This window comes from Myxine glutinosa, chromosome 7, assembly GCF_964187855.1.
Source record: "Myxine glutinosa chromosome 7, kmMyxGlut1.1, whole genome shotgun sequence".
Lineage (NCBI taxonomy): Eukaryota > Metazoa > Chordata > Myxini > Myxiniformes > Myxinidae > Myxine > Myxine glutinosa.
This window is the reverse complement of record NC_136267.1, coordinates 174,412,074-174,425,118: the sequence shown is the minus strand read 5'-3', so window position 1 is coordinate 174,425,118 and position 13,045 is coordinate 174,412,074. Positions and strand designations below refer to the sequence as shown.

Below are 13,045 nucleotides of genomic sequence, written 5' to 3'. Positions count from 1 at the left end.
ATTTTCGTTTAATTATTTATATCTGCCAAACCACGTCACCTATCGCAAATTCCAAAAGGTCATTTTAGTAGACTGGTATGCTGAACACATCTGTGAAGTTTCCCCTCAATCGGATCAAAAATGAGGGAGGAGCTAGGTTTCAAAAGTTTATGCATAAAAACGTCATAACTCCGAAACCATGTGTTGCATGACGTCATGCTCACTGACTTTTTTGTTCGTCATGGGTATGCGATTCTGCCTGCAAAGTTTGGCCTCGATCTGTTCATTCGTTTTGGAGAAAATTGGATTTTAGTGGTTTTTCAGGCTTTCCACTCAAAACAATATGGCGGCCGAACCAAGTGACCTACGACATCATTATAATTTTATTTCTGCATCAATTTATGCTCAAGATGCTCAAGAAGATGCTCAAGAAATTTCAACCTGATCGGATAGTTTTTTACTTGTTGAATTATGACGTCATAACAGCGGCACCTATGACGCCATCAGTCACATATGTTATTCCCCATGGAGAGTTATTTGCAATGAGACCAGTCTCAATTATTTCTGTGCAGCGGTTTTTGAGATATCGAGGTGCAAAGTGTTTTGGTTTTTCCAATATGGCGCCCATACCACATGACCAGTGATGTCATAATATTCACTAAAATATTCTACAGGAGGAGGCCCTCCTAGGGTGAAAATTTAATGTCAATCAGACCAACGGTTGCCGAGAAAATGAATTTTTAAAATACAGACACGGCACACACTTTACTTTACTGAAATGCAGACGTGCACGTACGTACCCAAATGCTTAACCATGCCTTTCGCTTCACGAGTGCAAGGTAATAACACAATGTCAGTTTGTGTGTTGTACAGACTCCTTTCATAAGGGTAGGTTTTCAAGGCCAAACTTTTAACATGTATGTGTGTTCACTACGGTCTATTTTTGAGGATAAAACAAACTCGAAAAACATTTTCCATAAAAGAGTAAATATGTCTCTTATATTGGAAATGTATATGGTGGCTAGCAAACCGAGCCTCAAGGGCGGTGTTGAGAAGCGTTTAAAAATTATTTTTTTTAACAATGAATACAAAGCACAGGGAGATGAAGTTCGCTGCACGTGATGTGCAACACGTGCAGAGTAAAGCGAGTGTTCATTTACATCCATATGATGTCTATAAAGAAGATATAAGGACACCTGGCACTAGGCCGAGGCTTCAGACATTGGCACGCTCACGAGGCTGCACTGCTGAATAAACTGTTCCAACCCATCATTTTTGATGGACGTTTTACTTGGATGTGTGTGTATATATATATATTTATATCAATGGGCCTTGAAGTAGTCCAGTTCAAACTGAATTCAAAATCAAGCTCCTTTTTGTGTAACTGCTTACCATTTCCTTCTCTTCCTTCCTGAAGCGCTCCACATGCTGATCTGATTCGCTAGAAGTACTCGAGTTCCCCATTATCCCTTCCTGGTTCATTTTTTTCCTCTTTGGTATTGAGCTTGAATAATGACAACACAAAAGAAAAATATATCATGCAGTGGCTGAAAAAGCATACGGTTACTTTAGGTCAAGATCATTACATTTTTTTTTTCATTCCAGAACATCACCAACCATAAAATTTAACGTTACAAAAGGATTGGAAGAGAAAACAAATAATGGCAAGATTAAGAAGTGCAGGTACGATCGATCTATGAATTTTCCTGCTGAGATCTTGAATCTCCTCAGCAATGCCCTTTGAAAAATTGCTGAAATGCCCAAAGGAAAGAGCTGCGTCAGCGAAGACACAACAGCAGAATTTGAGCGAATCGGTGTGGTCTGTGCTTCAAAAAAGCCGAATACACAGATATTTAAAAAAAATTCCCATATGATGACTAAGCATCCCACAATAAACTCTCATGCCGCTCAAATCCAACACTCCCGGGGATCTTTCTCCATGGGTCATATGAAATGTACTCTGGAAATTCACAAATATGCTCTGTTCACCATTTGCAGTTCATGATCGTTGCTACAAAACACAGTGATTTCCCAGTTACTCTTCCTGCCCCTTCTCGATCAAACACATAACCAAGAAGAAATGTTGCTCATCACAGTTCATTTGCATTCATACCATCAAATCCAGAATGATGCACCGCACCGCACGATTCAGGTGATCCTGTGGGTTCTGCTTTGCAGTCAGAAGCAAATTGTAGGCAACATGGGCCGCCTCTCAACCAAACCGGCCCAGCCCTTCCATCCATACATGGTGTAAGGATCCCGTTGTCCTTTACTCATTGGAAATGACACGAATGGACATGGAGGGCCTGCAAAAAACAAACGTGCACGCACACGCGCGCACACACAGACACACACACAGTCACCACAAATTCCTAACCAATGGAATATAACTGGGTTTTTTTTGTTTACTCCAAAACTTTCCTTTTCAAGAAAGAAATGAACTGCCCTGACCCACATAGGGCCTCAGACTTGGCCTTTATTAGTCCCCTACCGGTTTCACCAGAGGGGACTATAGGTTTTCTTTCCGTCCGTCCATCTGTCTGTCTGTCTGTCTGTCTGCCCTTCCGACCATCCATCTGCCCCACCTGTGGTTTTCCAGACTTTCCACGCTTACCTTTTAACACATTCAACAGAAACTTGGTACATGCTTTTAATATGACAAGTTACAAAACAAGTTCGACTTTCACAGCGTCCCGTCAATTTTTCACAGAGTTGTGCCCTTTTTGCAATTACAAAATATCACACCCGTAGGGGACACGTATTGCAAAGCAACTCTCCCTCTTGTTTATAATGCATATTAATGCAACTGCATATGCAGCATATCAAATCTATCTAGAAGTAAATATCTTGGCCATGCGGGCGATTTTTCAAATCTACTCGAATAAAGTTGAAATTACCTCCCTCGCCCATATTCAAGCTAATGTTATTTGGTGTGCGCAAGGTAAATAAATAAATAAATAAAGCTTTTCTGGACTAACAATTCAACAAATCATGTCAAATCAATCTTATGATGCTGTCGTGGTTTGAAGGTCAAACTATCCTTAATTATTATGGGGTTTGCTTAACACACGTACATTTAAAATTTAATTGACAGTATTATCTTACACCTATTTTTAATTCGTCCTGTGACATGTTTCTTGGAAGCAGCCACGACAACCAATATGAAAGGTCAACTGCACAGGACATCGTTTTGTACAAGGAAGGTAACCGAGATTTAGATTATACAGGAGCAGATTCCACTTTTTTAGGAGAAACACCTGCTCACTTAGGTACTGGCTTGGGATATTTTGGGGGGTTTGGGGGGGGATTTATTTTGCGCCCATGGGCTATAACACCCCCCTCCCTCCGGTACGGTGAGCAAACCACGTGCACGATGTCTGAGTTCCCCCAGCACGTATGCAAACTTTGGTGGAGAATGGCCAGGCCATTCCACTCTGTAAAGTACAGTGTTTCAAAACAAGTGGACTATTTGAGCAGCCTGATATTCTGTTGTTTATCATGCTATACCCTTCTCTCATGCAGGTTATGGTGGTGGTGGTGGTGGTGGTGGTGGTATGCCATTTCTAACAAGTAGTCAGTAGGATCCGATGTCAACTATGGTGTTCACAATGGAACAAAAAGTGAAAATCATGACTTTGTGGTTCGAGTCAAAAATCCTACGTGCAGGTGCGCCAACAATACTGCCTGTATTACAATGTACACACCCATAATGGACCCTAAAATGGGAGCATTCAGCGGTTTGTGGAGCACTTCCAAGTGCATGGAAGCATGAAAAATCAAAATAAAGGCAACAGTGGCCACCCACCCAGCGTAACCAAGGACAAAGGGAACATTAATCTTTTGAGAGATTCTGCAAGTGAAAGTCCTAAGAAATCCCACCGACATTCCCGAGAACTGGCGATCTCAGCCTCATCTGTGTGGCGCATTCTCACTTCGGAACTCAAGCTCTACCCCTACGTCATATCTGCAAGGCCTAAACTAACTCTGAATGACATGGCAAGACGAATAACAATACGTGATTGTACCCAAATTGGATCGACTCGTTGTGGTTCAGTGATGAAGCACACTTCAATTTGAATGGGGCTATCAACAATCAAAACAACATCTTCTGGGGTGTTGAGCCTCCTGAGGAGGGGTCTGAGATATCTCTCAAGGGCCCTAAGTCCACTGGCTTCTGTGCATTGAATGCAGACGGGGTATGCTGGGACTGTATTGGTTCGAGGGCGCCAATGGAAAGACGGTGACGGTCAATGGTGAGTGGCACCGCAAGGTTTTATGCTGATTACACGCTGATCTTGCTCAACTACTGTCTCCAAACAAACTCAGACTTGCATGGTTCATGTAGGATGGTGCCGGACCACATACTACAGGTGAAACCATCGACTTGCTCCACCAGCTGTTTGGAAATCATATCAGCCTGAGCACAGCACATGAGGGACTGGTTTGGAAGAGGGATGTGAGGAGAGGAAGAGGGAAGTGGGGGTGGGGAGAGGCAAGGGAGTGGGGGAGAGACAAGGGAGTGGGGGAGAGACAAGGGAGTGGGGGAGAGACAGGGGAGTTTGGGAGAAACAGGGGAGTGGGGGAGAGACAGGGGAGTGGGGGAGAGAGAGAGGAGAGGGAAAGTGGAGTGGTGGCGGATGCAGGGAAGGGGTAGAGGGGAAGGGAGAGAGGAGGAGGGGGATACTTTTGCTAGCTTTTCCCATCACTTGGGAAGGGTACTCTTCCTAGTGAGGAAATAATAATATGTAATGATGTAGGAATGCCCTCTTGCTTTGAAGAACAGGAAAGCTGGAGGGGAGGACAGTAAATTGGGTGGGTGGAGCGTTGCGGACTTGGGGTGGGGGCAGGGGGTTGAAGACGTGGGTTTGGGTGGGGGGAGGGGAAGAGTTAAGGACCTAGGGTTGATTTAATTAAGAAACATCTTTAGGAGGCACATAGTTTGACAATATTAAATTCACATGATATTTAACTGTTCTCTGCATAATATTGTTGAGTTCACATCTTGCATTACATAGAAGTCCTGCAGGTACCTGCTAGTAAGAAATATAAACCATGCACAAGGACAATCTGAACATGGGGATAATTTATTTTAAAATCAACTCCAACATTTTTCTCAATGCAGTAACTAGTGCATAATGCGATATCAAAGCACTGTGCAATGGATCACATTGATACAGTGTAGCTGAGGAATAAAGGCCCTTGTTAACTTGAATATCACAGTAATCTTTTCATGATGATGGCTAAATACATTAAAGGCAAGGTTGATGATATGCTGTTCACTGGAGCAATTTTTTTTAAATGTTGAAGGCTCCAATCATGGACTATATAGTCCTCATCGAGGCCAGACCTCGAATTAAAGAGCTGCATTGATAGAAAAGTGAAGAAAGAGAATATTCAGTTTTTGAGGAAGTAAAAAATCTGCTTTTTGAAAAGGGAAAGGTTGTAGGTGTAAAGATGAATCACAATACACCTTTAACTAGAACGGCACTCAGTGGAGAGCATACCTCCGCCTGGTGAACTGTTTACGTTTTGTATCTCAGAGTATACCAGAAAATGCGTCTTATGAAAATGTACAAAAATTGTTTAAACATTTTATACAAGCTAAAAATGTATCCCAAATCTTTAAATGTATCCCTTTGAAAGTTTTCAAAAGCAAAAAAATGACAAAATCGCACACATTTTTAGATATGTAAAAAAAACTCGGCCGGACGGAGATTTAAGGACCGAAAAGGAGGACATGCCCGGGAAAATCCGGACGCGTGGTAACCCTCCCACCATTTGTGAACTGTGAACTGTGAACATTTGTGTCACTTGATCAAAATTATGATCTTGTAACCATATGAATTAGTTGCAAGGGCTTGGAAGAAGGAGCACGCAAGGCTGCCAACAGTGAGGTGCGGTAATTCAAGCATGACCTTATGAGAGCATGAACCAGAATCTTGGTATCTTCCAATTTAGATATCTGCACATTTGGGCAATATATTGCACAGATGCAAGAAAATAGCTATACAGATGTTCGCAATCACTGTGTGCCAGAAACACCATATAGTGGCGGCAATCTTATCTCCACAGTGGATCAGCAGAACATTTTAAGGAGAACTCCGCATCCGCCCCCACTATCCTACATTGGGCCAGAATGCCACTCTTAGCAGTGAGGAGTTTGTGATCTTTTGTGAACATCGGACATCCATGCTTGAATTGCAGAAAGATAGGAATTCAGAGTTGTAGAATAAAGCACATCACCAGATTGAACAAGTAGAAAGAGATCTGGGTATCTATCATCGGTGCATTAATAGAAAGCTGATGTTTAATTTCCATAATACCCTGCCACGTGGATGTAGATAAAAACATGAGTTGCTATCTGACTATTTTTTTAACCATCTATTCTCCAACATTCCTCTCTCCACTCTCTCATTCCACCAACCCTCTCCCGAGCAACTCGAGGATGCACACGTTGTCCCAGTAACCCAGTTTGGGGTAAACTTCCAAAATCCAGGCAGACTGACTGCACACCTCCTCAACTCTTTTATTCCTCGCTTCTCCCATCTATAAACCACCTTCCATAGACTGTTCTGTCTCACTCTTCCCCCCCAGGGCTTCAAGCAGGCAATCCTACAGGGCTTCGTACTGGTGCTGGAAATGTTGTCGATATGGACTTCGTTAATAACTGACATCATATAAAACAATCCTTTTTTTGTTTGTTTTTAGCTCCTTTTCTTCCTTTCTGGTCGCAGTCAACGTGTGGCCCAGAATGGAATTCTCTCATCTCCCCTTCCTGTTCAGGCTGGAGTTCCTCAAGGCAGTGTTCTGGGCCCTGTGCTTTTTCTGATCTTCATTAATGATCTCTCCGACTCTCTGGAAAATCCTCTCCATCTCTCTGCTGATGACTCCACTCTTCGCCGCTCCATTCCTCAACCCTCAGATCGACAGGCAGCAGCCTCTTCACTCTCTGCAGACCTGGATAATATCACAAACTGGTCAAACAAGTGGAACATGTCTTTCAATCCTGACAAATGTCACACTCTCACTTTGTCTCTCCAAAAAGACCGTCTGGAAAACCCTCCCATCTACTTTCTGAACAATCCTCTTGAAGAAGTTCTGTCACTCATGCTTTTGGGTCTCACATTGTGGGGGTAGAAAAGATCAAGGTTTGGATGGGGGAAGATAAGAGATGGCGGTGAACAGCTGTTTTAAAGACCTGGAGGGAGGAGTGGGATTGAAGAGAGTAAGGGAGTTTGTTCCAGAGGTGGGAGAAAAGAGGAATGAAGGCGTTAAGGTGAGCAGAGAGTCTTGACTTTGGCAGTTTAACCATAAGAGGGTTACAGGCAGATCTTGTGCGACCTGTATGAATATTTGGGGGACAGAGCCCAGAGAGAGCTGGGGCACCAAGGCCGGAGAGGAGTTGGTAGAAGCCAGAAAGACCACCAACCTGCCTGCGGTGAGAAAGTGAAAGGCCCTCGGAGTCAGCTTCATCGCGGGAGATTCCAATGATTGTGAAAGCTTTGGTTTCAACAGTGTGAAGCCGAGTTAGGTGAGAGGCAGGAGCACTGGCCCAGAAGGGAGAACAGTATTCAATCGAGCTGTGGATGAAAGCCTTGTATGTGGTGAGGAGCTCAGGTGTACCAAGGAAGGACTTCGCACGAAGGAGGATGCCCAATGGGCAACTGGCTTTGGAGGCCAGATTTGAAATGTGTTTTTCCCAGGAAAGATCATGGCAGATAGTGAGACCCAAAAGCTTGAGTGACAGAACTTCTTGGAGAGGATTATTCACAAAGTGGATGGGAGGGTTATCCAGTCGGTCTTTTCGGAGAGACATAGCAAGAGTGTGAGATTTGTCAGGATTGAAAGACATGTTCCACTTGTTTGACCAGTCTCTGATTTTGTCCAGGTCTGCAGAGAGTGAGGAGGCTGCAGACTGCCAATCTGAGGGATGAGGAATGGAGCGGCAGAGAGTAGAGTCATCGGCAAAGAGATAGAGAGGATTTTCAAGAGAGTCAGAGAGATCATTGATGAAGACCAGAAAAAGCACAGGGCCCAGAACACTGCCTTGCGGAACTCCAGCCTGAACAGGAAGAGGAGATGAGAGAAACCCATTCAGGGCCACACGTTGACTACGACCAGAGAGGAAGTCCGCCAGCCATGCGTGGAGATTTCCATGGATACCATAGGAGGAGAGTTTGGTGAGCAGAGCGGGGTGCCAGACCGTATCGAAGGCACGTAATATGTCAAGGGAGACAGCTCTAATTTCCTGTTTGGCATTGAGGACCTCCATCCATTGTTGATACAGCAGAAGCAGTATGTCCAGAGTAGAGTGACCTGGTGTGAAACCAAATTTATGATCAGAGATCAAGCCATTGGAGAAGAGGAAAGATTTCATATCCGAAGCCATGATGGATTCCATGACTTTGCTGATAATTGGGAGAAGGCTGATTGGTCTGTGGTTGCAAGGCTCTGTTTTTGCACATTTTTTGTGTAAAGTGGTGATGTTGGCTGATTTCCAAGCTGATGGCAGATGACCTTGAGCAAAAGAGAGGGTGAAGAGAACAGAGAGAGGGAGTGAAAGAGCGGCAGAACAGGATTTTAGGACCCGTGGGCTGATGCCATCAGGTCCAGTTGCAGAATCAGAGTCGAGGGTTTACAGAAACTTTTCCACCTTGTCAGGAGGAAAGGACACAGAGTCCAGGAGCAGCTGGGTACGACTGGGTACAGAGAGGGATGGGTTTTGGACACAAGATTTAGAGGCAAACACAGAGTTGAGGCATTCAGCTTTTTCACGTGCAGAGTCAGCTGTGTAGCCGTTTGAGATAAGGGAGGGGATGGAGCGGGAACAAACACCAGAAACAGATTTGACCAGACACCACCAGGATTTGGAAGAGGGTGACAGATTTAAGAGTTCGGTCTTGAGAGTGGAGATATATTGTTTCCTGGCTCTCCTGAGGGTGGACACACACTTGTTTCGGGCTTTGTAAAAGGAAATGAGATTTCCTTCCGTTGCATTTGCTTTCCAGGAGGCGAAGGCAAGTTGTTTCTGGGCAACAGCCTCACCACAAGATTCCATGTACCATGGACAGGAGGAAGGGTATGACAACTGAAGACGAGATGGGATTAATCTGTGCATGAGAGAGAGCAATTTACTTTGGAAGAATTCCCAGGATGAGTTGATGTCAGAGGCGGTAGAGATGGGAGACCAGACCAGATGATTTATGGCTGCTTGAAGAGCGTGCCAGTCGGCCTGAGTGAAATGCCAGACTCGTCGACGCTGAGGAGGCTCTCTGAGAATGGTCAGAGAGATGTCCACTTTAACAAGCACATGATCAGATGAGCCGATTGGAGCAGAAGAACAGCAGCAGACATTTGCAGGGAAGTTAGTCATAACCAAGTCGAGAAGAGAAGATGCTCCGTTGACTGAGATCCGGGTCGGGAAATTGACAATTGTGTCAGTCCCAGTGAGTCGCAGAAGTCCTTTGCTGAGGAGCCATGGCTGGTGAGAGAGGTACCCACACCCAGCCAACTGGCATGGTGACAATTGAAATCACCACATATGAGGAAGAAAAAGTTGGGATGAGTCGATAGAAGTTGGTCCATATTGTCAGACAGCGAGATGTAGATGGAGTCATCACTGTTTGGTGGACGGTACAACACACATATGAACAAAAGGTGGAAGCGAAGGGGCAGCCGTAGCCAGAGGTATTCCTGGGGGTGAGGTGGAGAGAGGACAGTGCAGGGCAAGTGAGGAAGAGAGTTTTTGAAATAGATAGCAACCCCACTTCCAGGACAAGGCTCAGGTCTATCATACCGGAGGAGGGAGTAACCCAGGAGAGATACTAAGGAATCAGAAACATCATGAAGGAGGAAAGTTTCTGTTAAGCAGATCAAGTCTGCTTTGTCAGAAGCAACCTCTATGGAGAGATCAGTTAAGTTTGAGCGAAGGCCCCAGATGTTTGAGGTTCATACCGTTGATGAAGAGGTAGGGGGAGCATCGGATACAGAACAGGGGGGGGGGGGGGAGGGGTAGTGTATGATGTGGAAGAGGAGGAAGAGGCAGGTAGAGCTGTTGACAGTGTGTCAGAGATTTCAGAATAGCTAGGAGAAAGGGAAGGATGGGGCAGACAAAAGGTTTGATGGTGATTGGGTGAGGCACAGTGAGGTGTTAATTGAGGGGGGGAAGAGTTGGAAGACGCGGGAAGGGTGGTTTATTTTTTATTACGATGAAGAATATTGAAAGTTTCTACTTGACTGCACCTCTGAATGATGGATGTGAAAGCTAAGTCAATATCGTCGGATGCAAAACCTGCATTTGTCTGTGAGCAGGATATCTCAAAAATTGTGGACAGATGCGGACAAAACTTGGTGGACAGGTTGGGTGTGCGACAAGGATGAATCGAGTCCATTTTGGTAAAGTTCCGGGTCCGGATACTAGAATTTTTAAAAAGTGATTTTCACCATTGAGAGAGAGGGCCAATTTGAATTTTCTGGTAGTTTGAATTTTTATATTTTTACCTTTGGTAACAGTTTTATGGCATACATAGCAAGGACAAAGAATCTAAGTGTGTTTTTTTATGTTATTTGGCTTATAGCACATTTATGTCTGAGAAAATGGGAAAAACCCATTGTTTAACCTCAGGATAATTATCTCCCAAAACAACACTGCATACATGCAAGGAACAGAAAGTAAGAGTGGGCAGATAGCCACAATGTGTACACAATGAAGAGTACAAACCGCCGGCCACAACCTTATCGGCAGCACTGCCAAAACTGCCAAAGGTGGCAAAATAAGGCGAGCACAAAGTGGGTCGACAACGCAAGAATGCTACACCCTAGTAACACTGAATTGTTTGTTTGTTCATCCTCCACCGAAGTTCACTTGAGCGTGATAATCAGTGTCCTTTGTGTTAAGAGCAAAAATTCCAGAAAAGTATATTGAGGTTATCTTATTTTTTGTTTATCATTATTTATTTGGCACATATTGGCAAATTGATAGACCTTAACTTGAGAGGGCATTGATTTGATTTTATCTAAATGCAGCAATGTGTTTATCTAAATGCAGCATATTTGCCTCAACGTAAATGTCACAAAAACAAAAATGCACAATGTTGCTGATGCAAATAAATGACATTTGCAAAATTTACGAAATAATTATTTCTAAAACATTTCCCATATCCATGTATATTCGGGGAAATTACAATTAATGACAGCTGCATTGATTGTATCCTTCTTGCCGAGCCGGATTGAAGCATCCACGTTTGTGTGAAATGTACAAGGCCAAAGTTTAACATCACCATAATTAGAACGTTTTCTTTATTTACAAGCTTGCTGAACTCAAATATTACGCACTTGTAATTACAATTTTAGTTTCATAACATTCCGCACATATAAATAGGTCTGTGAATACAAAAACCCCAAGACAAAGGCTGTAATTTATGAGTTTGATATATTTTCTTCTTCAAACCTTCGTTACATTATAAACTAGATGGTATTCATAGAATACTTACCCTGCAGTCAACTTGGTGTGAGCCAACTCTTCTGTTTTTGGAGGGTTTTTTTCTTTGATCCAATATGGCTGCCAGACTGCGTGAGCGATGACATCATAAATTTATATTCTCTAATATAATTGTTACGTAGATCACGCTCAACAAATTTCAAATTGATCAGACTAAGCATTGTTCCTGTCGAATTATGACATCATAATTAAGGCACCGATGACATCATCATTAATATATGTTATTCCCCATGGGGAGTACTTGACGAGCCACGTTTCAAATTTTTCCATGAAGCAGTTTTGAAGATGTAGAGGTGCAACGTTTTTGGTTTTTCCCAAGATGGCACATCCACAACGTGACCTATAACGTCATAGTTATCATTAAAATATTCTCCAGGAGGAGGCACTCCTATGGTGAAAATTTTGTGTCCATCGGACTACCGGTTGCAGATAAATTTTTTTCTTCCAAACTGATCAAACTTCCAAACTGATCATTGTACTCGTCGAATTGTGACATCATAATGAAGGCACCGATGACATCATCATTAACATATATTATTCCCCATGGGGAGTACTTGACAATGAGCCTTGTTTCAATTTTTTCCATTGAGCTGCTTCAGATATAGAGGTGTAACTTTTTTCCAAGTTGGCGTTTTCCAAGTAACCCAGCGGGCTTGCTTATGTTGGTCCCAACAAAAGGCGGGGAGGGGAAGAAAGAAGAGGAGAGTAGGTCGTGTGATACAAGATGGGAAAGGTGCAGAGGTGACTGCATGTGTATTAGAGGAAATATCATGAGATGCCAGCCAGTGTGATCTTGAAAAAACAGTTGGTGAGGGTGATGCTCGTGTGTCTGTAGTGAATGGAGATTTAGGGAAAGTAAAAGACAGATAGCGTGCATCAGTGTGTATGGCCGTGTCCAGGAATTCTCCGCTGGTTGGGCCTGTTCCCTGCACAGAGCGTCACTCCATGTGCTCCATCACTAGCCCTTCGCTGCGCTTTGGTTACCAGCTCATGCTTGTCCCACCTGTCCGTGCACATAGCTCTCCATATGTGTCAGCCCCGTTTGTGCAGTCCCACCAGTCCGTGTCAGCTCCGTTCTTTCGGGGCTTGCGAGTGCTGTGGCATTGCTGTTGGGGTTCGGCCAGGTATTTGCCTTTCCATTGGCCTGCCCTGTCTCCAGGCGACTTTCTTTGGCTGCACCCAGGTTCCGCAGCGTGGCCGGTCACCAAAATGTGGCATCAGGCATCGAAGTCGTTTCCGTAGGGGTTCGGCCAGGTGCAGAACTACTGTGACTGGTCCGCTGTGCGTCATGATGTTTCTTTGGTTGGTCGCTGGCTTTGTAATGTTGTTGTTGTTGTAGTAGTATAGCCCCGGACAGTTCTGCGGCACGGAGACAGCTGATGAATCTCCCAGGAGCGACCCAGAGATCCGCCACATCTAGGATGGCGTACGCCCACCTTCACGAAGTCGGGACCACGACAGAGTTAGAGACACACACACACACACACACACACACACACACACACACACACACACACACACACACACACACACACACACACACACACACACACACACACACGAAAG

General features: G+C 44.2%; 1 protein-coding gene across 3 annotated transcripts in view; it reads right to left on the bottom strand.

Moving 5' to 3' along the window:
* The window catches only part of LOC137431847 (uncharacterized), a 113,079-nt gene that overhangs the window by 69,616 nt on the left and 30,418 nt on the right, over positions 1-13,045 (bottom strand). For 2 of the 3 annotated variants that reach the window (XM_068123605.2, XM_068123606.2), the window contains exons 2-3: positions 2,093-2,285; positions 1,372-1,483 (exon numbers count right to left, since the gene is read on the bottom strand). In XM_068123605.2, the coding sequence (XP_067979706.2) occupies positions 1,372-1,461 (90 nt within the window). In that variant the 5' untranslated portion in view covers positions 1,462-1,483; positions 2,093-2,285. Of the gene's footprint in view, positions 1-1,371; positions 1,484-2,092; positions 2,286-11,471; positions 11,548-13,045 lie in introns of all 3 variants that reach the window. The other variant, XM_078782571.1, reaches the window with a different exon arrangement.